The sequence below is a fragment of the Ornithodoros turicata genome, chromosome 10 (genome assembly GCF_037126465.1).
Source record: "Ornithodoros turicata isolate Travis chromosome 10, ASM3712646v1, whole genome shotgun sequence".
In the NCBI taxonomy this organism is placed as follows: Eukaryota; Metazoa; Arthropoda; class Arachnida; order Ixodida; family Argasidae; genus Ornithodoros; species Ornithodoros turicata.
Window position 1 is genome coordinate 34,921,978 of NC_088210.1, and position 27,755 is coordinate 34,949,732.

Here is a 27,755-nt window from a genome sequence, read left to right on the forward strand (position 1 = left end):
ATAAGGAAAATATGGAGAGCACGACAAAGTGCGATACTATCACCCCGGGAAATTAATGAATTACGGGACAGTGCGAAATTATTCAACACCCGCGAAAGCAATCTAGCGCACCTCAATATCAGCCTTCATTCATCAGCCATCATTCCAAACAAATAAGAGAAACCAACACGGGAGAACACGCCTATCCTACATTCATCATTACATTTTTTCTCCGCTTTCGTATAGCTTCACTGCCCCGTGCCACAAAAAAAGAAAAACAATAGGCTGTCAAACGTTGCATCTCATCTCGCGGGTGCGGTGGCAAGTCGACAGCTCCCCCTCACCGGAAAAAAAAAAGAAAAACATGGGCCATCTATAGCAGAGTGTTGCCATAGGGCAATCACCGTGCTATGATCCGTACGACCATGGGCGTTCCGAGAGGGGTGCTAAGGCGGTGGCCGTGGCTCCAACGGAACCTCCGGGACTACATGTGGAAATTGCGAGTTGCTGGTTGTCAGATGTCGTCTGACATAGGCTTCGATTGTCTACTGGCTATACACTTTGCCCTCCCCTGGAAAAACTCCTCGGAACGCCCATGCTTACGACACTATAGTAAGAAAACCGTTTCATGAGGGACGAAACGCTCATGTAGACATTATCCGACGCACATGAAGGTTTTTTTTCAGCGGACAGTAGGAACAGTCTCGTCATCTAAAGGATGGAGCGTTAATTGTGCGGACTTGACGCCACCGAATCTCACGAGGTTCACAAGAGTTGGCACCAAGTTAGACAGATAAGTGGGGTGATTTGCTTCCATATGAACCTGGATTCCAGGTGGCATACAAAATCCCCAATCACATATCCGACTGTGACATCACGGCAGCTGCAAGCCCCTAACAGGAATGGATCGTATCGTGTAAGCTACGACGTCGATTTCCTTGCATGCAGTATATATGATGCGTGAATAACGTAATCAACAGAGGGCCACAACCTCCAAAGTTTTACCAATATCCCTCTACCCTTCCTATAAGATATAGGTGAAAGTGTCATATCCGGTGGCGCTGCAATCGCCACAAGGAGGATTGATGCGTGCTTCCGGTCCCTGGAGGCCGACATTTTGGAAAGGAAGCGATGACCATAAAAAGGACCTCGAGGGGGAAAAGTGCCATCCTGTTGTTCCCCGCTCTTATTAATTGCCTCAATCGCCGACGCCAGAAAATGGTTATTGTCTTCGTATATCGACTCCTTCCTAGCGTTGTGTTCTCTCACACTTGTCAATGGAACACCCAAGTACTCCGTATAGCGAATGCTATTGAGCGCCAAAACATTTGCTCCTTCATTTGTTTCGAAATGCACAGGTGGGGCACGACGCTGTTTTTATTGCCATACAATAGTAGCAACCGAGGTTATATTTATTTATTAAGTCGTGATTTTACGTCGCGAGATAACCATTATCAGTGACGTCGTAGTGGATTCATTTCAAACCTCGGCGTACTTGACGTCCCTAACGTTCTTATAACAAGCATCATAGCACAAAATCGCCAGCATCCCCAACCAGGTTCCAAGACGCGCAACCTCTGGAAAAAGCGATGATGGACGAAACGCCAAAAGTATGTTACTCTTCCGTAAACTATAGCCTGATAATCTTTTTAAGATGCATTCATGCGGCAGAAAGAACACGTCCTCCACCCCCGCATAAGGACGTCAAACTTGTCGAAGCCTACAAGATTGAGTGCAACAACCCATAAGGGAAGAAAAACCGGCTCGAATATGATGCAGAATTGCAATTAGCCTCTGACTGTGTCTGCCTAGATTCCACAGCACATAGTGGAAAAAGAGCCACTCCCAGTCAATAAGGCAGCTTATGGAACCTGTCAGCGAGCCCTTGATAACTTGTTCCGTATGTGTACATCATATGGAGAGTGGAGATATGATATACTCTTACATTACTGTTAGTACAAGAAGCTTATCCCGTAAGGAGGAGTTTTCTGTCGATGTGCACGTGCATTTAGTAACACTTAAAAACAGGGCATCTCAAAGGGTTGAAGCACGCGCGCGTAGTTTACCTCTTATACATTTACCTGCCGCCAATCTAGGCAGGCAGACCGCTCGAACTCCTACGCCCCCTTGCTGGCAAGGGCAAGTACTGCACAAATGGCCGGCCGCGGTAGCTCAGTCGGTAACGTGTTGGCTTACTGAACTGAAGATCGCGGGTTCAATCCCAGCCGAGGACGGTATAGTAATGTTGGGGAGGTAAATATTGCTTCCAGCAGCGTGGGTCGGAGATTTCCAGCGCACGTCAACAGAACTCCAGGAGCTCAAAATTATCGGGAGTCCTACCTTGCGGTACGTGCAAAGTCAACACACCTGCAGGCAGACAAACCTTACGTATAATACACAACACTATTATAGTATTGCGCAATTAAGTAAGCACTTAAAATCTTGGTAATGGGATATTATTAACGACGAAATTTATGATATTAATTCCCGGTCGCTTAGGAGCTACATAAATCTTGGGCAGTGTGCTCGCATCAATTCTTACAGTCCTCGTGGCAATCGAAATTATAATTTACGGGTGAGGACATAGTTGAACTGGAACGAAAACGCGTTCACGAGACAAAGAACAGTTGTGCTCCTCGGTCACTGCGGGTCCGCTCGATTACTCGTAGACGGTTGTAAGCATGGAACAAAATAATTAACATCACCAAAATGGGGTCAATCCTTTTTGGGTGCGCATACATACGAGGAGGGTTTCGCACCAGTGGCATGTCCGCGCGGGTAAAAGCGTCCTCTGGTTGGTGGTAGCCAAGGTCGTAGGTTCGAATCCTATACCACAGGCTGTGCTGTCTGAGGTTTATTCCGGCAGACTTCCCAGACGAATGACTTTACTTTAAAGAATGACTTTAAAGACGGCCCAGGACGCACACTAACCCCACCTGTCCCCCACTCCTTCCTGCTGTCCTCTCTCCATCTGTCCACGTCTGTATACGCCGTTCATAGCCACAGTTGCTTCGCGGCGAAAAATTTCGCCGTTTGTGCGGGACGCACAATCCGACGTATGCTTTTCGGTGCTTATTTTGCTTGGCAAAATCCGCGTGTTAACTTACTTGGATTACTCGCTGGCAATCGGCGGGACAGGCAAGGGATATCGCTCGAACACCATTTTGCGCACACATTGCAAAACAAGGCAATCACCGAAGCTTTTTCGAGCTGATTGACAGAGGGATTGAGCGCGCCAATAATTTCGTTCGAGGATATGTGACGAAGCTAGAGGACAAAGAGTTATCTGTTGACCACGCGTACCTCATGCATCGCCACTGAAAACTGTAATCGACGTTTTTCGTCTCAAACCGGCGCCTTCTATGCCCTTCGGTGCTTTATCGAGTTTGAGCTAAAACGCAAGTATACGTAGATACAGAAAAAAAAAAAAAAAGATATGCAGTTTGTGAGTTGTCTCAAATATCCGAGGGGGAGGGTGATAGATGGCGAACAGTTGCCTCGCATGTGGTGCCAACATAAAGGAAGTCTATAGGCTAAGAAAACTCTATGGGAAAACGTCTTTAATGGTTGACCCTCTGACATCGCGATTGAGATGTGTCTGCATATGTGTCTGAGTGGATCTTGAACCGAGTCAGTCGCGCTGTGTTACGTGCCAGGAAAGTTTTAGACTGATAATGATAACTGGTGGCATCGTGTGACAACTATATCATCATGAACGACGATCTGTGGACTAACTTGTGTATCCCCACCACCAAGTTGCCGGGTTGGAACTCGCAACGTGGGGGTCAAAAAGCGCATCAAGATTAGACAAGAATACCGAGGATTCTCTCAGTGTTCGCGAGCATTATCTACACAAGTATCCGTTTCCTTTTCTCCTAACAGCTTCACATCAATGACGTCAAGGATCGATTATCCGTTGCGACTCGACATTTGCAGCGGTGGTTGTGAGCAGCATGTAAGAAACCATAGCTTCCGTGATCAGATTGGGATAGGGTGCCCTCGGCGCCGAAACTTTTTTTTTTCTTCTCTATCATATCACATCACATCCCACTACATCGTCATCACTTATTTGTTGTTGGCCCCTTTCACTGTTCCATGCACGGATGGCATATTGGAATATCACATTGAGAGTGCGATACGAGACACAACACAAGAACTTGATAGTACGACACCCTCGAGTTTGAGCCTCGTGCAGTCAACTTCTTGTGACTGTCTATTTTATGTCCTATTCTCAAGGGCCCGCTACCCACAGGTTCTCCACACAAGCTCGCTCGTATATTGAACTGTGCCTCATTTCACATTGAAAGAATGCGAAACGGACCGAAAAATTGTTATTTATTGCTTTTTTTTTTCAATTCCGCGTTAGCACCGCGAAGCAACTGTGGCTATGAGTGGCGTCAGATATGGACAGATGGAGAGAAGACAGCAGTAAGAAGAGGGGGACTGGGGGGCTAGTATGCATCGTGGGCCGAGTTCAGGAGGAAAGTCTGCTGGAAAACCCAGGGAAAACTTGCGACAGCACAGCCGGTGCCGGGATTCGAACCCGCGTCTCCTCCCAGTCTCGCCGTGGGAGGCGAAAAAAAAAAATGTTCCAACAAAAATGTTTTCTACTATGGGGCGTTATTTTTTTTTTAATTGCGTGTTAGCACCGCGAAGCAACTGTGGCTATGAGCGGCGTAAAGACGTGGACAGACGGAGATAGGACAGCAGCAAGGAGTGGGGGACAGAGGGATTAGTATGCGTCCTGGGCCGACTTCAAGGGGAACTGTGAAGACATTCGTCTGGAAAGTCTTCGGAAAACCCAGGGAAAACCTCAGACAGCACAGCCGGTGGTGGGATTCGAACCCACCACCTCCCAGTCTAGAGCACGACCTTGGTTACCACCAACGAGCGGACGCCTTAGCCCACTCGGCCATACCGCTGGTCTATGGGGCGTTACCACAATTCCGAGTGCTCTCTCAGCCCCAACGTCCGACCACTTTTCATTTGGTTCAGTCAGTTTGGTTGAAGCAGTGATTGGATGCCGATAATGATCCTGTCTCTCAGTGTGCATTCTTTGCTGCTCAGTTTGTCCACCTTGTTGGCCTCTCCTTCTTTCCCTCCTTCTTAGGATGAGCTCATTCGCTTTATAATTCATTGTATGTTGGTTTGTTTGTTTTTACAATGCTGGCTGTCTATGGCATTTTCGAGGGTTTTCATTCAACTTAGGACAGGAATATCACGGTTATGAACATTGTATAATAACGCTGCCACTTCCCTACAGTATTTGTTAGGCCCTTTCGAACCAAGTCGGACACTAATCGCAAAAAATAATCAGGCATTCCTCGGCGGCCTCATCAGTCTAATTTCAATCCATGCGCACCTAATAATCAACTTTTATCTGTTCTCTTTTTTTTTTTTTTTCACCCATACATCCTCGTATCAAGAATCAATCAAACGAGCCGTGTATTAAACTCCGCCCAATGGACTGGGCAACAATACCTGGAACGGCACCGATCCATTACAGACACGGCCACAAAGAAAGGCTCCACTAAGAAACAAACTCAATAAGCGTATATTAATAGGGGAAAACGAGGAAATAAAAATGTTTGATCGTCTCGCTCGACTTCTTTGGGCGATCATCCTAATCAGGATGTTGGGTACGATAAAATAAAATATGGACAAACATTTTTTTTTTTTAACTCGAGGAATATTGTACGCTAGATACATCTATATGTACGGGTCAGAGATATCGATACATCATTGAGAAACGGTAATCCATTACCTCCGTGCGAGTCGGAGCAAAAATAAAAAATAAAGGATAGCCGCTTCAAGGTCATTTTGTTATAGATTACAGACTGATTGGCGTGCGACGGTCTTCCCCGTAAAATGAAGTGCGCAGTATTGCACGCTACCATGATGGATTGAATGCACGAATGAGAATTCGATTATCGCCGTTTCACGCTCTAGAAACAAAGGCGGTCCACAATTAGAAGTTTCTTCGTCCGGCGATCCCTGACCGGTAATCAGGTGGGTCCAGCCAGGTTCAACCCCTCGCACTGATTGGCTTTTTCGTGAATTACTGTCATTCAGTCGGTTAGACGTTTCTTTTTTTTTAACAGCTTTCTGTCTTAACTCGTCGTCCAAGTGATAGATTTTGCTTTGCCTTGAATATACATCGAGTTGACCGGGTAAAGCCCGCCATACATTTACTAATACACATTCGGTTCAATGTTCCCCTCGAATTACCATTTGTCTTCATCCCGCACCACAAAGGACTATATCTTCTGCATCGAAGACGCACCAATGAAATTCTGTTCACCCTACAGCGCGATCAATTTCGTTACCGTTCCCATATTTTCATTTTCTTTCGTTTTCATAAATTTCGTACGATATTCCCAGAAAAATAGTATGCTGTATCGCATATGTTGCGGTATCTCCAAATATGTATGTCACGAGCTATATTATAATTTATAAGAATGCATATTTTGGATCTAAATGTTAAAAGTAATTTAACGTATTTTGTAGTAACATAAGCGTGACAAATACTGGCAGAGTTTGTTACAAATTTTATCTCACGATAATTATGCTCCCTCACCTCGAGTGAAATATGCTATAGTGACTCAATTGCTTTGGAGACACCCAATGACGAGGCGTCATCTCTGCTGACTGGGACGTGCATGTATTAGTGATAGAAGCCGGTTGTTCCCATCGACATCAGCGAAGTCGTTTAGCTGATGGCCGGTGGCATCGGAACATTAAAGTGACCACTGATGACGTCGGGACGATTAGCTCCTCTCATCATAATATCCGACTTGATCACAGGGCGCTGGAAACTAGACCAGTTGTATCTATGGGCCTCTTCCGTCATGCGCTTCATTGGCACGGATTAAAATTGGATGATTCAAGTTTGAATTTTATTCCGCCGTCCACGCATCGGGTCAAAGTTGTCTCAAAAGAATCCGTGCGACGTCCGAGAAAATTACGAAAATTTTGAAATGTGGTAGTGAAAAGTCGATCCACAGTACTTATTCATATTATCATCAGGGCCGTGAGTAACTTAAAATTTGACAGAACTTTATTTTCACACACTCGACTCGAGGGTGGGCACCAGGAAAAAGCAAAGAAGGGCAACAGCGTAGCTCCCAAATTCCCCGTGAGGGCGCTTCTCAACGGGGGAGAGGAGGATACAGGTGGGATCACTTACGCTCCTTTTCCGCATGCGCGATGTGAAGACAAGAGGTCGAATCAAATGTTTACGGTGATTTCTGAGCGTAACGTTTTCTAAATGTCGCCGAAGACTAGCAGCTTGCTGGGAATCGAATCATATTACACTACGATTTGTTCCCTTATGTTCCCTAATAGCCCCGCTCTGTCGCGCCCCTAGCGTCGAAATGTGGAGACTGCCTCGTCACGCGTTTTCTATTGTTAGCTCCACACAACAGCAGGCCGCACCGGCGAAGCACAGAGGAGCGATCGAGGTACCGTCAACTGTGAAGTAACTTAACTAGTTACTATTTGCTCACAGCTAACTGTCAACAACAACAACAACAAAAGACCTTCTTCGCCCTCTTCCTCGGTTTCCCCATAGCTTCATCGAAATGAAGTGTAATGGCCCTCGCACCAATCCTGATGTCGCTTAAAATACAAAATATTTCGACAAAGTTCGCAGCCGATTAGTAATAACTGTATTTTAGTGTGAGCAGGAACTCATCCTCTGACGTCACAGTCACCTTCGGCTTTTTACCGGGTATCGACGCCAGAAAAAATTTAGCTTTTTTTTTAAAAAAAAAGCTTCATTTCATACTCGTCTTCCACGCCGAGACTGGGAGGTGATGCGGGTTCGAATCCTGGCAGCGGCTGTGCTCTGTGATATTTTTCCTGGTTTTTCTGGCAAACTTTCCAGAACAATGTCGACACAGTTCGCCCCCTGAAGTCGGCCCAGGACACATACTAACCTCGTGCTGTCCTCTCTTCATCTGCTGTGTTTTCCTCAGATGCTGTCAATTGCCTGTAACGCCCGCCCAGTAATGAAACGCCCACAAACCGATAACGCCAGGGTATGAAAGAAGGACCTCGAATCACATATTAAAACGCAGAGCCGAAATTTTACCCCACAATTTGCAAAAGGCATTTACCCTTCCTTTGTCGAGCCTCTTTGTTCCACCCGTAAAGGGAAAATAAAGGTTGATTGATTGATTCACTAAACCGAACATAACGGAACAGATATAGGCGGAATTGGAACGAGAAGGAAAATAAAACATGCCATAAACGAGTGTTCAAAGGCAACGAACACTTTGGAAGAAACGTATACAACATTGCCAATGGAAAAGGAGCACGAGGCGGAAAATTAAACTCGTAAATATGTGGAGGGAATAAAGATAGATGTTAGAAGGACAAAGAGCCTTCTAAGTATATATATACGCAACCCGCCATATCCACCTCATGAAAGAAAACTCGTTTACCACAAACATTTCCCACCCGGCCGCACGAAATCCAATCACCATCTAACATCCTCCCAGCATTTCCAGCTCCAAAAATCCATCGTCTCTAAACCCGGCTGCATACCCTAATCTAACATTACATGCACGTAGAATGCACAATCGTAACGAAGAACCCGCAGAAAATGATACTCGGGACGCGACAAGGCATACGTCACACACCCGGGGTTTCAGCCTGATTATCGCCACCGTCATCAATAAGTGCGACGGACGCAAATTATTTTAGCCCAGCAGGGGAAAGTGGTGGCTAATTGTTAGCGGCCAGGAATCCGCAGTAATCACCAGCCCCTTCTCTCCTCTTGTTCGTATACGCAAGATGTTCTACAGCAACTCTTCACATGATTCTTTTCAGCCAGGAAAAGATTTCTATTCCGGTACAAATGATGTATCGCTTTAGAAACTTTGGTTAGCTATACTTTGGTAGCTTGGTATAGTACTGTATTATTAGCTATAACTAGAAGATATTCAGATAGAAGAAGGGATCAAGACACGCAGCCTTTCTTGGCGTTTCGAAACCTTCAAAGCTGTGTGCGTGTATCTGATGGCTTAATGGCGCAAGGGCAACTAAGGCCAAAGAGCACCACATCAATGACGATTATGTGCTTGGCATGAATTTTATGACTATAGTAATGTGTTGATGGAATAACTGTTATGAATAGTGCTTTGCGTGTTTCTCTAAAGACAATTTAACATCCCTGTGGACTTTGACAGTGATGTAAGGCACGATTGGTTCGTCACCCAGTAAATGAGATGGATGAAATGTGATATAATACCGGTAAAACACGAACATGCGATGACGTTCATACAGTGATCATGTCAGCGTTTCTTGAGATTAGTTATAAATTCTTATTGGACAGATTTATAGGCACGATTTCGGCCGAATAGTTGCTCACTATTATACAAGTTGCACCGTGGCACATCTGAAGCCTGACGTGAGCGCCATTTCCTTTCTTTGTACAGCTCACGTAACGATGTGACGCAATAGAAGGTGCTCCAATGTACTACCTCACGACGACGAGAGCAAGGGCTTTAGCGGTTCGATATATCCCTCACACGCTTTGTGTTTAAGGCAAAATGTTTCTGTCAGAATTTCGTCATAATTATGAGATACGGTGGGTGGTTCTCAGACAGAGATACTGACCTCCGAGGGACCGCGGTCATCCACTACGTGGCTCTAGGTTTTCTTGGGGGCGTCCGAGCAATGTACCCACCGGACTGCGACATGCTGCTCGGGCTCCAAGGGGTACTGTGCAGATAATTACCCAGAAGCGTGTCAGCAAATGCCAGAGACAAGACCCAGGCAGCGAACTTGAATCACCATCTTGGTTTCGCGGTGACCTGTCAGATCGTTCCGACCGTGGTTACGTCGTAGCGAAAAATACGGGAGACACGAGAGGCGCCACATTAACGTGTCCAGAATTTCGAGTACTATCAAGGTTGAATATCATTTTTCACGCGTTACGCATTTTTTGAAAGCAATAACGAGCGGATATCGTGACTCGAGGAGATGGACGGGATCCCGTGCGTGCTCAATATAAATAATCCCCAGCAGTACTTTAAGGGCGATAAATATGCCTGTCCAATATATGGCCAAACGGTAGCGGTATGGATTTTTTTTTCATCCTGCGCAAACGAACAGGTTGTATCGCCATGATTTATCGTTTATGTCGCCTTACAGATGTGGAAAATGTTTTCACTCATTAGCTCCGTCATTTCGAGGCTCCGTAGGACACGCTCGAGGGGTTAATCGGTGCAAAGGGAGAGGCTGAAAAAAAGAAAAAAAAGACCAGAAAACGATATCTTCGATGTGCACCGGAGCTGAAAGTCGAAAGACAGTCGGGCTTAACAGGGTCCAGACTAAATTGCAACGCGGTTTGAACCGATTCTGCATATTCCTTACTCTAATTACGTAATGCCAATTCATGCAGTAGTACGAGCACACTGAGCAGGGTGGTTAAATATAGGCCGCGAGTACAACAACAATAAACGATGGAAAAGTGATGAGAGTGATGTGTGAGTATACAACAGAAGCATAAAATCTCTTACGTAACATTTTGTGGTTATAGCAAACAGGAAGGATGCTTCAAAGACGCCGTCACTCGTTCTGTTACACCTATCATAAGCATCTTTTTATCTAAACTATCGATCGTGTTGCTCCCACTATCCTGGTCCAAGTGCGGCACTCCTGTCCAGTCGTAACGCGTGAAAAATGATAATTCTGGACACGTTCATGGGGCGCCTCTCTGTGTCCCGTATTTTTCGCTACGACGTAACCACCGACGTAATTATCGAGGGAGCGACCAAGTGACTTGTCACTAGACCGAATGACGCGTCACCGTGAAAGCAAGAGGTGATTCGGGTCTTACTGACACGCTTTCGGACAAGTTCCGGCTGAGTCCCCCTTGAGGCACGAGCAACATGTCGCAAGCATGACGCTGATAAGGTTTTAGTAGATGGGAGGCACACGATAAAGGAAACCGTCAAATCCAAGCTCAAGAATATAACATCAGCCTCTTCAAAGGAATCGTGTTTTCGGAACCGTTATCGTGAACTCCGTTCCGATCTACTAAAACCCGCTTTCACGCATCGAATAATATTTGGGAGTAAGTTTCCACGTAAGGTGGGCACGTGCCGCAGGGTACGACTGCGGATAATTTCGATCACCTGGCGTTCTTCATCGTCTCCGGAATACATTGAATGCATGGCGGCAACATTGTACGCAGCAAAATACACGAACGAACAAAAAAAAAAAAGCAAAGGAACAGTCGGAGAACATCAACTTTCTTCTCGGGAAAGAGTGCGTCTGCAAAACACAGATTGCCATCGTCATCGAGGCGTCATCATCCCGCATTGCGTTAACCATCGGCGTGAGAAAGACGAAGAGAGAGAAACACAATAGGCCATCGTCTATCAAAGCTTTCATACGGCACCAGTGCTTCCCGTATCATTGGCTGAAAAAGATGATCGTCAAGGTCAATAGCCAAAAATGGCTTTTCCGTGAGCTATGATATTTGAGCAGCGATCAGCCCAATCGCTTCTTTCACCGTCGGTCGTTTGATATTTTTTGGAAATCCTCGTCTTCGTCGTGTCCTGTTCAATGAAGGCCAGAGATAATGATAAGGAAATATTCCCGGGTAGAAGATGTGTGCGCTATTATATGCCAATAATAAACGGATAAAAAAAAAAGACTACAATCGTCTCCGGAAGGTTCCTGTCGAACCTTTGAAAGTGGGCGGGCGGTTCCTGCTATGATCATTGCAGCTCATTTTGACGACTTGCAGTTTTATTCGTTCTTTTTATTTTATCGCGTCCAAAGTGAGTGTTTGGAAGATGGCCGGTTTCGTTTTGGACGCGCATTACGATTGACTCGTACTTGATGGTCCCATTTTTTATACGGCGAGAAAATGTGATCTTACACGGCGACTTTTCGTCAGGCTGCAGCGAAGGACGACGTTGGCGCATGTCGCGCCGCCACATTTACACTACTGTTTCTTTCCTGCATCGCACCGCCGTCAACTCTTCACCGTTGCCAACTTACAGGAGAATTGAGCGGCGTTCTCATTTGTATCCTGAGCAACATTTCTGCTGCAGTAATGCTATTAGAGTTTTAGTGAATTGTACGCTATCCCTTTGCGTATACTACATGATAATGCGTATGGTATGTTGTATCGTTTTCATTAAATACTGTCTATATATTTTCCCAATCTTTGTATATTTCCCACTCCTGCTCCAATGGGAGCTGTCAGTATACTTAAAAAAAACTAAGAAGAAAACTGAGTAACGAATACAAATAAAACAACATGCTGAACATCGGACGGAACAAAAACACTTTCATTCGAACTGACCTTTGATGTGGGCGAGTTTCTTGTAGGCGGCTAAGAAGGCAGCTTCGGCGACTCTACTTCGTTTCGAGAGGCTGTCCACTTCCGTCTGGAAGCGCTTTAACAGGGGAGTCACAACCTCGAGCACTTCCTGCATATACAACCACCCGATTCATTAGACATCAACTCCTACAGCTTTATTCCAGAGAAGGTAAATCATTTACTTCTCGCAGAAACAAAAGGCGCTCGTTATCGGGGAATATTCCGAAGGGCCGTTATTCGTAATAGCAGTCGCGGTATAAATCAGGGCACAATTTTCAGCCAAAAAGCTCATAAAAGCCCGATTTAATGCGAGCCTGGCAACCGTGACAGTCGATCTGTTACGGGCAAAATACGGACCCGAGAGCTTTCTACAAATCTATCTTAAAAAAGCCACGTATAAAGTAATATTTTATCGCGTCGGCGGTGGCAAAATATTGTCACCGGTATAGCCTCGATAAACAAATACGGTTAATAAATAATGTTTTGATTTACGCAGCCGTGACTTTGTGACGGGCGGAGAAGAAGCCGTAAATATTTGGCTTCCGGAGAAAAGGGTTGGAAAGGCGAGGTCTTGTTGTTTCTGCCATATCTTTGCTGCTGTTGTGCGTCCGAGTTAGAATAGGTTCATTCAAAATGGCAACCTGCACATCCTACCACTTCCGCCGCACGAAATATTTTGGAATGAGGAGGAACGACATTCTATGTTCCTTTCTTTACAAGCCGCACAGGTACGTCACGTATCCATGGAGACCATCACGTGACGAGAGTGACGTACTGAGAGAGGAGAAAACGACAAACCGTTCCTCCGAAACGTCATGTGGGATGACATTTTGTACGCGATATTTAACTGTGATGCGATGCAACATACCGGAGTTGAGCCAAGGTTGAGGTATTGAGCCAAGTCTCTTCTCGCTATCTACCTCTATGGAAACACACAACTGTACACAATACTGGTGGCCACATTTTAGACTCGCTGAGAATTACACTGGCTGGGGACAACGCGAACCCGTTAGTCGAAGGTTTTGTCATCAGCCATCACAGAGATGCATTCAAGTCAATAGACGATCATTCACGAGAGATCTCGGACGAAGCCCTCCGAGACAGTGAAAATATTATTTCCTTCTCAGGAGGACCTGAGGTGGAGATGCTAAGCGAGTCAAAACTTGGACTCGAATATGACTTTTTTCCGTGGACACGCGTAGTCTATTTTTTACTACCGTATTTTCGGACGTATAATCCTTTGGGTAGAAAGCGAAACCAAGAAGCGTGCGCCGTTACCCAGCATACAGTTCTCTCGGCGGAAGAGCCGTTGCTATGCCGCTCGCCGGAACCCAGTGTAGGCTTCTCTTGGCGCTCACCTCCCAGTGCGGTGTCATACGAGAGCTACAGCTTGGGACAAAAGTTCACGGAACACGGCACTGGCGTATTTCTTCATCGGATCGGAACCTGCTAACTATCAGGAAGAGATGAAATAAGACACGAGTGACTCGCTATTCTATCCATCGCTCAGTACGTGTATCTGCTCCTGCTTTCTGGGTGGCGCTCCAGTGGAGAGAGGCGACACCCCGGTGTTCTGTAAACTGTTGTCCCAAGCTGTACTATCACCCGTCAAAGTGAATGATGCTGCCTGCCCTCTGGTGCGCGTTATCCGTCAAATATTCTTTCAATGTCCTTTCAATATATCGCTAATTTTTGGCAACGCTATTACGCATCAATGTGACTTGTTCCCGCAAAACACAGCTCAGCTACTACTACACACAGCCCCCTACTACTCAACTGATACCGTGTACCGAGTATAGTGTTTTAGTACCAATACTACCGCACACGTGATTGCAGAGAGACAAATGTGGCAAAAATAAAAACAAACAAAACCACTATTTGCCTCAACTCGACAGGCGGCGTTGCGCAGCCTCAAAAGATAAAGCGTTCTTCCCTTCCGAAAGTAATTTTCAAAACTCGACTCAACCCCGAGACAGCAAACCGTATCGATGTCCTACAAAACAACATTTGAAATGCACAGCCCTTCTTATTTGCACGAATGTGTGAGGAGAAAAAAAGATTTCTTCCCCCACGCCCGTGTCATATTTCACCGGTCGGAAATCGCTCGTTTATAATTCAGAGGGATGCATCCGTTTGGATATACACTAGCGTTGTTTCCGGAATCCAAAGTTATCTGTGTTCGAACCGGCAAAATGTCGAAAGACTCTCCTAGTGAGTCACTGAGCGTAGCTGTAACACTTATGTTGCAGTTCATTTTTGCACACAACACAGTAACGTGTGGCAGTAATTATTCATAATTGTGGGTTTTGCGTGACAGTGATGATTACGAGCTACTGATCCTACTTGAGAAGATTCACTTTTACCCAATGACTAGAGCCCTGCGCAGGTGGAAATTTTTTCTCACCCGCATCCGACCCGTACCCGCATCGCAACCCTCGTTCCGAAACCAGCGAGGAACGGGGACTTTTCGCAAGCTGTAGCATGACTATGGGTTTTCATAGAAAGATTAGTTCCAAGAGAAAAAGGGAACTCATCAAACTTTTCCCCTCTTTTTAAGGATGTTTTACCCGCACAATATCGTAAATTGCGGGGCCCCGCGAACGCAAGGAAGTGCGGACCACTCTATACCGACGACAACCAAATTCGCAATCGACACTGGGTAAAGGCTTCCGACTTGCTGCTGAAGACTGGGAGGCGGTGGCTTCGAATCCTACCACCGGCGGTGCTGTCTCTGGTCAGACGAACAGTTCCCCCTGAAGTCGGCCCAGGACGCACACTAACCCCTCCCCCACTCCTTCCTGCTGTCCTTTCTCCATCTATTCACGTCTGTACGCCGCTCATAGCTACAGTGGCATCGCGGTGCTAACGTGGTACTGTATATAAAAAAAATGTTATCGAAGTACACATAGCGGATGATAAGTACGTTTCAATATTATTTCAATCGAAGAATAACAGCTGATAAAAAAGCAGCACAAGTGGGACTCGTACCAACGCGGTCACTTCGCTAGCTGGCTTAGGGTAAAGCTAGCGTATCTCTGATCACAGGTTTGTAATATTGAACCGGGCGAGGTACCGCCTTCAACTGTTCTCGGCCTAGAATCCACTGCATTTCTAAACCACCTTTAGGTTATTGACAAATTTTGGGAAGCCGCAGGGTCGAAAATGCCGTTTAGCCTAAATAGAAAACAATTAGTCGTTAACTATAGGCTTACCGGCGTTAATCTTGTTAACCAGAGCAGACTTTTTTCTCATCCTGATCTGACTACCTATCTCTTAGATAAGTAAACGTGAGTAACCGCTGAGACATGATTTCAGCTCCTTGTTCATCGAACGACTCGTGCGGGATAAAATTCGCCAAGCCCGTTTGACGCCATCTTGACGTAAATCAGGCTAACAAGAAGAAAGTCACTGAGCGATGTCCGGACAGCTGGACCTGGAACAATGAGGCTGCCTTGTCTGAGGCTAATCGCTCACAGAGACAGTCTCACTCAAGTGGATTGGCCGATATATAAATACACACAGTGGGATCGCGCTCCAAGATCCCTGCGCTTGATATTTCGCAGAGGAGAAAGCCAGCTAAGTGGAACGAGGATGTTCCCGTACTCGGTACATTTGCCGTGGAGTTGAAATCTCAATTTTCAATCCAATAATGCGTCCTAGAAATGCTTTTCTGACCCGCACTTTGGGAGGTCTTTGTCGTCCTTCATGTTTAACCTGATAAGGTGGATCGCCCAACCGCGCCCCTCTCCTGGATCCGCCACTGTGGTAATCGTCACTAGGATACTGTTCTAGCTGGAGCCACCGAAAGTTGCAACTTTCTCCAATTCGTCATACGGCAATTTCAGGCTGCCCTCCGTCTTTTTACCGCATTGGTAGGAGTTCCCGAGGGGCATTCAAGAACTCTCGGGTGAGCGACGTAAATCCTCGAAGACCCAGGAATGACACCCCTTTTGGAACGAGTCTCTCACACCGAGACGCTCGAACAATTTTCTGAATATCATCACCAACGTCGACTTGACCGAATTAGTGCCATTGTCCAAGGAGGGAGCCTTCTGTTAGGCGTACGAAACCCCAACATTTTACACCGCATCGTACGTCTGTCAACAACTCTAATCGAATGATGAGACCGCAAAATATTGGGGTGACTTTTAAAAAGGCTTCTTCGTCGGAGAGATAGACAAGCAGCGACCTCTGTAGCGGAAATTGAGAACGTGTGCCTAGACGCGGGTTTCTTTAATTCGATTTCGCGTCTTCTTGGAGTAGAGCAGCGCTCGCTCGCATCGTAGGGAAAGGGTCTCAGCTTTCTCGCAGCGGCAAACGACGCTGTCGAGAAGGCTAACCCCATACAGCGTGTCCACAATGGCGGGTGGACAGGTCCACTTCTTCGTGCCCTCTCAAAGAAGCACATCGCTCCATCTATTACGTCACACACACAGACGTTTCTCAGCAATACCATATTATAACAAATACGATACTGCAACAACAGTGAGTTTTAGTGGCATCGTACGCTATCGCGTTTGCGTACGGAAGAGATAGCGTTGGTGGTTCTGCGCGTGCGCAGAACATAAAGACGCGACAGCGTACTATGCGCACGGTGCCATTCGCTGCGAATGCTGTTCAACTTGACAAAGTAGCCACTTATCAGAGCGAACGCCAGTCTTTAAAATCTGTTCCCCTTTGTCTTTTACCCCTTGATGGGTTACGGCTGCTCACGCGAGGATTACGTCGTAACGATCTTCCGCAGAACGCGATCCACACGAGCCATTATGCAAGTCGCCATCTGATTGGCCACTTTCGCCGTTTGCCCTCCAAATCTACTGGTCTGTATATCACGTCGAGACTGGGAGGTACGCGGGTTCGAATCCCGGTGCCGGCTGTGCTGTCTGAGGTTTTTCCTGGGTTTTCCTCAGACGCTTTCAGACATATGTCGGCACAGTTCCCTTAGAAGTCGGCCCAGGACGCACATCCCCCCAGGGCGTGAGTCGTGACGTTGCCCACGTACGTGAGGCCGACAACGGCAAGCCCTATCACCACACCACCACTACCACCACCACCTGGTCTGTATAGAACCGCTACAACTACGGCAAGCAGCTTGACCACCACCCGTCTGGGACTTGGAGAAGGGCGTCGCGTCTCCATAAAGCCCTGCCGCTCAGAACACGCTTTAAAGGCCCCAACCGCATGAGGCGTTTTTCGAGCGACAGAACGCCGAGCTTTTCTCAGCGACGCTGTCGAAAAACGTCCAAAGCTAAGGGTCACTTGGCGACGCCCGACGCGACGTCGTGAGCGGGCGGCGGAAATTGACGCGCATTTCCGCTGCCCCGTCAGAGTGCACGATTTTCATGTTCCCACCACAGTGGCATTCCGTCGTCCGAAGCGTCCAAAGCAGAAGAAAAATCACGTGGCCTTTCTGTGTCACCTTATTGGTCGCCAGTATATCGTTCTCAGCAGTTCTCGCCGACGTCGTGAAAGACGTCTCTCCTGTCCCAACGCCGGAAATGCACGCTCACGACGTCGCGTCGGGCGTCGCCAAGTGCTGGCCGCACGAAGCGTTTATACACTGGTGGATGAACTACTCGCTCAAAGAAAGAAGCTCTACATAACTTGATAAACACTTACAAGTCTCAAACACAGGTGCTTTTCAGTGATAACGTATTATAATGAACAGGATACTGCAGCAATGAGCACTTGTTGTGAATGCCGGTCCCGCTATTCACGAGGCACCCAAGTACACGGAGCGAACGCCAGTTGACATCTTCGTTAATCTGTTGCGCACTCTTTCTGTTTTTTCCATGTTGGACGCTCACACAAAAATTACGTTTTTCACATCCGCAACAGTGTTCTGATCTTTTGCCGAACGCGAACCACCTAATGAGCAATTCCGTGTGCCGCCATCTATGGGGTCTCCCGAAAACTGGCGCGACTGGATGAACCTAACCTGAGGATAATCCCTGATTAGCAACTTGCGCGCATCGCTTCCACCGCTTCCGCCGCCGATATCTTTTCGCCTTCAACTTCGGGGGCTGCACCGTTTCTATTGTTCGTCGCCGCTCGCCAAACGCCGCGGCAGGCCTCTGGATACAACGCTGGAGAAACGTCTCATGCGGTAACGTTTTCTCAGCGTCTAAATGTCACGCCGTGGCCTCGCACACGCGTCGAAGAACCGCGAGACGACCATCCGAAACGCATGGGACGCGTAGAGCGAGTGACGCGCACCAATTAATGTTACCATATTCGTCGACCACAAGCGTTTTTTTTTTTCTTTTTTTAAGAATGTGCCGATGCTGTTATTTTCTAAGGTTTCTGAGTTCATTCGTTCTAGATATCGTTGAAATATAGAAGTAAATTTAGTGTGGTAGATATTGTCCCCAAAATTTCAGCGAGCTACCAGTACGCAACTTGGTCTGCCGCACACCGGCCATCGCTCTGTACACTCGTAAACGCATGGAGCGTTTTTCCGACGTTTTCAGGACGCGCGTTCGCGCTCGGCGTGCGTGTGACCTCGGAAAAACCAGTTTTTCAACACGCGCGGAGGGTATACGCCGGAATCTGCCGGCTACATCGGCACGACAGACATTTGTGGTCGACGAATATAGCAACAGTGGCACGCGTCACTCGCTCATTACGCATCCCATGCATTTCGGGTGGTCGACTCGCGGGCGTTTCTTCGCCGCCTGTGCAAGGCCATTGACGTGCGCGCGACGTTTTGACGCTGGGAAAACGTCCCACGCGTTTCGGGCTTGTCGTCAGGCTCCGGCTTACACTCTCGGGGTCTCTCGGCGCGCGTTGGAAAGCTACTTTTTCCGAGCTCGCGCATGTCGTAAATTCGTCGGGAAAACGCTCCATGTATACACACTCCCCGGAGACCTTAGCAGCACCCAACCCACTTTTTTTTTCTATAGGAATATAACCAGCGAATGTGGTGTCACTACCCACCCCCAAGCAAACTCCTCAGCGTAGTCATGTTTTTTATGACATCGAACACAAAAATATAGGCGGCGATGGGTATCAGCAATACAGTAACGATAATGACAACCTTGCAGCGGATATGTCCTTCAACGGTTTTCCCTCTGTATTCAAGTTCACACGTTGTATCTCTCTATCTGGTAATTCGTGGTTTGACGTAGCGGTTTCCTCTCCTTTGATGACAGTAGTCTCAACCCGCTTGTTTCCTGCACTTCTTCTTGGTTGGAGTACGCGAGACGTGTTACTCCCACGGAGGATTAACTGTTTTTCTCAAAAAGAAACAGAACGCACGTGCAGCTTGGCGCAAGAAGACTGAGAAGAACTGAGGTGCGACAGTGACAACGTGCGCCGTGATAAATAAGCCGGAAGAAGAAAAAAGGTCGCTTAACAATTAGCGACGTCAGCAGAGCAACATCATCTCGTCGCACATTTAGAAGAGGGGGAGAGTCTGTTTTTAGTTTTAACTCGGTAATTCTCTGTGCAGTGTGATTCATTAGAGGAAGACAAATCTGAGCAGCTGGCGGCCGATTATGTCCCGCGCCGCCCCCAAAAACACACGAATGTCGGTGGCGGAAATAACGGAGCCATCCTTTTCTTGGAACCCGTTCAAAGATGTTCGTCAGAGATGTATCGCGAAATAAAGTTGGGCCCCGAAACGAATCTTTCAAGGAATCCGACCGTTGATCCGAGCAACATTCTAACTCGTGGATAGTCGCATGAACTCTGCTTGCAAATGTCTATTTCCTGCTGCGCCAGCTAAAATGTCTCTGGACGCTCCCGACTATGCGAGGGTTTCCGTCATCATACAAGCAAGCTGGGCGTCGTTCAGGAGGAGGTTGTCCTCATTTGAAAGGAAGAGTACAGTGCTGGGACACGGGTGTTTTTTTTTTTTTCTTTTTTCACCGCCCGAGAAAAACACTGGCTGGCAGTCTGCTCGGCAATAAAACGCACAGATGATGTCTTTCACTCCACCGAAGGATCAAACAGAGGATACGATTTACTCACCGAATCTAGCACTTCAAGTCACACAGTTTCGGCTTGCCTCGATACTACCTACTTTTTTTTATTCTTCAAAAAAAGCAACTATACAAGCAAGAACGGTCAATGATGCGCAACAAAGTAAAGGCACAAACGTCGGCATACGAATAGCATAGCGTCGTTTTCACAGACTCTCTTATAATACAACCCTCCCTCCTACATTTAGCCACAAAGTCAACACACAAGACAAACAAGCCGAGTTTTTCCCCGAATCGGAACACAGAAATAACGGCCATTGTCGCCGTCCGAAGGGAAAAAGTTCATATTTCTGTCGGTCAGCAACTGAAGCAGAAGTCGCACGTGTGTGTTGGCTAGATTCGACGAAATTTATAGCAGCTCGGATGGCAACGCCGGAACCAGTGTTGCCGAAAAAAGGCGATTCCTATTGGTCAATGGGCCGTACCTCGTAGTGGACGGCGTTCCATTAACGCCGAAATTGACTGCGGGTATCTCCTGCTGCGGTTGGCCGTCTGTCATCAGGTTAGTAGAAAGGACCACGTGATTAGCATTATGAACACTGGTTCAATGAGCCAGTGTGGCGTGGCCAGCAGAGTCTGGTGGCGCTCGTGCAGCAACAATGTTGCTAGACAGCAGCCCGGTATGAGGCCCATAATTAGGAAATAATTTTACGCAACTTCTTCGTCACGTTGAGAAACGACATTTTGTGAGAATTGAATGTGTGAAGCACATTTCAATTATACAAATTACATAGGTAGGCCTCGGACGGCTCAACATGTACGCCAGCTGATGTCTCCTACGGACACCATCCTTCCAGTCCCCCAGGTCATAAAATCGCTATCAGACATCTTTGCGACAACACAGACATCCATAATATTTATGAAGCTGAAAAGTTTGAACGCGAGTCGCAATTAATGCCTTCCAACGCGGAGCAGCTTTCCGAACCATAAACCCATTCGTGCTTCCAATAACCAGTATTCCAAAAATGCCGCTTTTGTGCGTCACGGAAAGAAGAAAAATACTTCCGCCTATGATTGTGTTAATGTTTTAACGACCGCCAGGGAGCGCGCTGTTCGAGCAATTAACCAATCAACGAGGAGCCTTGGCCCGGATGGAAATTGCGCAGGATGTAATGGTAGAGGCAATAACGGTTCAGTAACTCCTATATAGTCGGGCCATTTATTTTCCTTTTTGTCTTAACAGTCATCGGTTGACCCCCGTTATGAGTGCGTTCCTATACTACACATACGTTCTTCCAACTCGTCTACAGTACGAGATTCTGCTACTCAGAAAATAGCACATAGAGGCAGGCGAGCAACACGGTGTTTGGCCCTATCGCCCAAGCTTTTTCTTCTATGAAATTCTGCTGTCACTGCAAAACAAAACATAAACAGAAGAGAAGGAAAAATCTAAAGATTGGAGTTGGAACTAGGAAAGAAAAATACAAAACACAAAAGCTGGCTACTCCAAAACACTCGAAACTAAAAATCAGTAAGTCTAAAGACATTCATTTCTGACACCATCGATGTTTATTTTACAGAAACCGCCTCTCTTCTACAACAGTAACACGCAACAACTGACTCATTATCACTGCACGACTAACATAAAATGTTGCTTGGCGCATTCATATATCTATCGTTCCCAAGATAAACAGCCAATCATCATCCCGAGTGACATTGTTCTTTCCTCTGATTTGCTGAGAAAAAAAAGGGGGGGGGGGGCGTAGGCCATTTTTGTGGCATTACGCAGTTAATTGTAATGTCCCTCGAGGGACTTTTGGAGGTATATCGATATAAATAAATAAATTGCAACGAAAATGGCGTACACCCCCGTTTTCATGAAATTAAGCGAGCGAACGTTGTCATTCGGGATTATGGTTGGCTAGGAGCGTGCTATGCGGCGAAGCTGTTTTTAGAGTGTTGTTACTGATGCTGGTAAATAGCGAGTCCTCGTATATTCAGAAGAATAGCTCCGAACCGAAGTTTCTCCGAAGTACCCCCACTGGAAGGTGCTGGAAACAACAGCGAAAAGCAAAAGCGTTTGCCGGGTTGAATTGCGTGTTGAGCCAAAAATGTTGAAAACGACAGCTGGTGGCTCTGCTCTTTAGTGTGAGCCTCGGCAACCTCGACCTCGATGTCAATCTCAATTCCAACGATCAAATGCCCAGCACAGTCATGTCCGGGAGCGGGACTTGGTAGGCGGTCAAGTTTATCTTGCGGGTGCTAAACAGCATCCTGATCGGGAATTCCAGTTGAAAAACACTGCTTTATGTAATGTATATTCAATCTACGATATTACGAGCACTTGCGGTTAAAGATGATTTCCCTATTCCTCTGTGCACACAAAATAGAGTCGAGCAAATAGAAAGCGTACCTCACGAAACACTAAAAAGTCAATGATACCTATAAAAATTTGCTTCTTGAAACAGCCTTTCCCACAACAATGCTCCATTCAATCCTCCGCGTTGCTAACGTCGTTGTTCGCACCGCGCATCACCATCGACGCGCTCTACAGTCTGCTTTCCGAAACCAAAGCACCATGTAGCGCCATCTTGCGGAGACGCGTGAATTCATCGAAGCACAACGGAAACCGCCGCAATTACACGAACAACATTCCTTTCTCCCACTTCCAAACTTCTTTTCAGAATCACATCGAAAACCACATCGAGCACATAATACACCGCAAACCTTTTCCCGGAGATTAAATAGGGAAAGACAGAAAAAAAAAAAAAAAGTACAGGTTCCAAATGCGTTTGAACCTAAAAGTTGTGTTTTAACGATTGCCGCTTTTATCAGACGCAGAGAAAAACGAAAACGCGCTATAGAGTCAAATAGGCACGAAATACGGGCAAGTTACGAAAAGGGATTCATTAGAAGTGAAAAAAAAAGTATTTCCCGGTTTCAGGAAAAAAAAGGAACACTGAACACCATCGAAGAAGCGAGATAGAAAGCAACAAAAAAGGCATAAATGTATCAAGGAAAAAACCTGACGCTTTTCGACGAAAGGCTCCGAAAAAAAAAAAGGAAATGAAATTAACGCCAGTTCGTCGGGACGAATATTTCTGCATTTTTCCTTTCTTCCCCATTTCGCGTTTTCCTTTGACAGACCTTCTCGTTTGCGAACGTGAAAATAAGTATAGGTATTTTGCCACTTTTAATTCAGCGACCGGAAACCGATTTGAATTATGGCGAGGAAAATCGCGACCTCTTTTCTACCGCACACAAAAGGGGAAGAAAAAGGAAAGGAGGGAGAAGGTGGTGGAGGACGAAGATGAAAACGAGTGAAAAAAGAAGAACGTTTGTTGAAACAAGAATAGTTCCGCCATATTTGGGAAGAAAAGGTGGAACGGCGACGGGTACAAAGTTAGACAGGAGGACACAAAGGATTCACCCGTCCGTTTTACCATTAGCGCCGCCGGGTGGGCGAAATATGCGTGCGCCGAATTGATGAACCCGATATGAAAGGAAAAAAGGAACAAGATTCGGGAAGGAACTGCCATTGTGAGGCCGGCAAAAAATAAAAAGACGCCGGGAAGGAATTTTCGAGTTCGGTTGCTGCGAAATATTTACCGCTAAATGAGATGAGCCCTCTCGGGTTTCCCAAAAGTGTTTGTCTCTCTCTCTCATTTCTCTTTCTTTTGGAGGTGGTGGTTTGGTCAAAGGTCCAAACGCGTCTTCCCAAGTATTGACATTATGCTCCATGGACGTCGCTCTTAACCTATCCTAGACAGATCCTAGAAAATGGCGTGATGGGTTATTTCCAGTCCTGTGCCGAGCAGCGCTACCGAATCGCTTCTTTTTCAACAGCGGAGTAGCGATTCCGTTACATTTTAAATAGAGTTCCCCGAGAACTACGTCACTATCACGTGGTCTGCCCACGGGTGGGCAAAACAAACACACGTGGTCATCAGAAGTGAAAGAGCGCAGAGGTTCCGGTTTCAGCCCACACGTTGTTATATACACGCGAATAGTTCTTTAAAGTACTAAAGCGGGGTAGCTGGTATGTCATTCTTGAATTGCAAAACTGCAGGGACAAGAGAAAGGCAACGCACATTGTGACTGCGTACTCACAAGTCACAACTGGTTGATTTTTAATGGAAAACATACTTAAATACACTTTATCTGGTGAACCGGCGCTGCCGTCAATCATCTTTGTCTTACTTATCATCCCTTAAAAACAATATCTCTCCCCCTGCTTTCCTTATCAAGAAGGCTGGATAAATCTCCCTATCAATCTGGTTCTGGAATGTGGCAGCTATTGTCGTATTTTCAAAAACGGGTACACACATGCACTGCCTGCAATGCACTGGAAGGTGTCCAGATGGGGTGGAACATTATACCGAATAGTTCCAAGGGTGCCCGGCACCCACCACTGTGGCGCTTCAGTCGCTGCAATGTTTACATAACACGGGGAGCTCTATTGGCAGCGGAAGGAGCATTTCCGCTACAAATTCGGTAGCGGGCGGCGTACTCTTTCACCACTTCCGCTACTTTCAATCACAATGGAAAACGTGAAACACGGAGGGGGAAAAAAGAGACAAAACAGTTTGTTTTTCTTCCTATTTATTTCATTTTCATGCCATTCAGCAGACATGTCTGGCGATCTTTCTCGATTTCAACTATACTCTCAAATGTTAAGCCACACTGAATATAATGATGCAATTATCTTCTAGTATCTCAGAATTTATCTGATTTTCTTGCGTGCATCCCTGTACTTGTAGTCTTGAACGTTTCGTGAAACGCATAGCGGTATGTGACTGTGAGCACCGTGACAGAATGAACAAGGTGTTCAGTTGTACAAGCAGGCTGCAAAGCTATAGTATGCACGTGAGTTTGTTTGTTTGGAAGGAAAAAAAGAGGAGAAATTGAACTCGTCTCCAGACTTGTTCTGCTACTCCTAACATAAATTCTTACCCCAAAAAATACTTCTCATGTGCTCTACTCGGAAGTTCGTTTTTCACTATTCATATGTTCGCTAGAAGTCCACTCTTCACAATTGACTGGCCTTCGTTGACGATTCCTTTGGTTGCCTCTGTATGCCCGCCATTTGTTACATTCCACTTGAGAAGTGTCGTACGCTCCCACGATTGGAAAATCGCTCGTAGAAAAAGAAATAAATTACCTATATGAGCCTGTTTCTAAATCAATATGTGATGCGATATATTTAGCCGAGGTAGACACAAGGAAAATCAACCTGGTCACAATAATTGCAGTGAGGTTGGGAATTGCAGATATTTCGAATACAAAACTTGTGGTGCATCATGCTGCATGTTTGCTAATTGGAAGAACTGAAATAGTCCGCCATCGCAAGATACATTGGGCAACGATATGCCTGAACACCGAGGGTGGGTAGCAGAGAAAAATAACGAAAGAAGTATTTACGTTACATTTATTTGGTAGCGGTATCCCGTTGCATTTTCCAGTTTGTAGCGACGCTTGTATCGCGCTACTTTTGAGTGAAGTAACTTCGTTTCGGTAGCGGCACAACACTGGTTATCGCAAATGGCCAATGCGGTGAGCCCCTGGAAGTTCCCTCGTAGGGAAAAATACTTACGGCTTTGGTTCGTGATTCCTCGCATGTGTCGTTGCGTCTTCCTCCGCTTAATAATGACCGTAATCAAATCACAATCAACCGAGTATCACGTCAATGCAACCGTCTGCTTGCAGAGACAAACGAATCTACGTACCATTATCCTTCATTATGAACACCACTTATACGATTATCTTGAAACATGACGCTGGATATCGGCCGATGCACGGTTACCTTCCTGTTTCCACTTCATTAGGAAACTCGAGTGATTTGATTAATGGTGTCCCCTTCGGAGTTGTTTGAGAAAATGATTCTCAAGCAGAAATTCTATCCTCGACAGACACACATTATAAGCAAGTTGCGCTCTCTCTTTGAGAAAACGACGACTCATTATCTTTATTAATATTGTTTTAGGACTGCAAAACATTTGTTTGTGATGTTAACGTAATTGAAGAAAGGGCTGGTCAGGAGGAAGCTAAGTGGTTTGATCGTAAAAGCGTGAAATACTCAAGGAAAAGGTTTCAAAAAGGTTTCAACTCGGTCCGTTACACGATCTCGCTGCACCAGCGGTTCTCAACCTTTTTTTTTTTTTCCTTCGAACACCCTTTCGCGTTATCACCTTATATTGGTAAATAATGAATTACTTCGAACTTGGAGCATGTGAGAAGAGCCAAGATGAAGGGAGAATGCCACCGTTGAGGATATAGGCGAGGGGGTCACTTCTATCCTGTGCTATACTACGCGCGCGCAAAGGCCTATCGAAGATAAAATATACATGGTTCCTACAGTGATGCTACTTCCAAGGTGCAGTGTCGTGCCCGCTACTCAATTTAGGTAGCGAAATGCCGCTACCCTATTTAAAAGTAGGGCGATACTAGCGGCGCTACAACTTTACGAATGTAGCGCGATACCGCTACCGCTAGCAAAAAAATGTAGCGCAATTACCCTCCCGCTACTTTTTCGCCGATGGCCTATGAATATGTGCCATATATACGCCAGCCAGATTCAGGGCTGAGCGACGGCCGCGGCTCGACTTTTTTGAGTCGTGCTCGAGTTCAGTGGACGTACTCTAGCGTCTAATTTATTTTATTTTCTCCCTCAAAAGTAGCGGTAGCGGAGGCGGTTTCGCTGCTCAAAATTGTAGCGGAAATTACTTTCCCGCTACAAATAACAAATGTAGCGGAGTTCCACCTCCGCTACTGAAAAAAGTAGCGATTACAGTAGTGTCCCTACAAGTAGCGCCGCTACGCACAACACTGCCAAGATGTAATTTGGAGCAATTTTCGGAGTACCGATATATGCGCTTTCGAGCACTTTGTAGCACCCAAATATCAATTTTCGGAGTACTTTGGCGGCTTTGGTTTCGCCATTTCCCTTCCAGCGGGCATTTGCGGTGATTGGGCCCGCTTGGTAACCGCTGTGGATATGATTCTCTGTAGCACAGAAACACACATGTGGATCTCTAATCAGTAATTGAGAGCACTTCGTAAGACGGCCGTTGCGCGCGACAAACTTTCGCGTCAGCGTGTGCTTGACTACAGTGCCTATACCTTGGGAGTGCGGAAAAGATAAACTCCCATAAGAACAGACAGCGAGCTGGAAACACTTCGTGTCAACTTCCCTTTTTTTTTTTTTTTTTTTTGGCGTAACGACGCCACGTGCGATCAATGCCTCGTGATTGCAAGAAAATAATGTGCACTATGTACACTTGCATAAGGAATGTAACTTGTTTTTCTGATGCTCTATACGATCGCTGTCCGCAATCTGTTTTCTTTGATGTCCTCCTAGAACAGCACCATTATGGTGTCTTATTTGCAGAGCACGACATCGCCCTGGCCAAGTGGGCAATGTTAAAGGCTGGGAGGATGGTTCTCCCCCAAGTTCGCCGGCAGGTTTTCCAGACAGACGTTGTTACCCCTGTAGTTGACGCAGGAGGCTGCGT

At 46.3% G+C, this 27,755-nt stretch overlaps 1 protein-coding gene across 3 annotated transcripts in view; it reads right to left on the reverse strand.

Moving 5' to 3' along the window:
- Window positions 1-27,755, reverse strand: part of LOC135370018 (homeobox protein cut-like) — a 340,306-nt gene that overhangs the window by 253,133 nt on the left and 59,418 nt on the right. For all 3 annotated transcript variants that reach the window (XM_064603684.1, XM_064603685.1, XM_064603683.1), the window contains exon 4: window positions 12,305-12,431. In XM_064603684.1, the coding sequence (XP_064459754.1) occupies window positions 12,305-12,431 (127 nt within the window). The remainder of the gene's footprint in view (window positions 1-12,304; window positions 12,432-27,755) is intronic.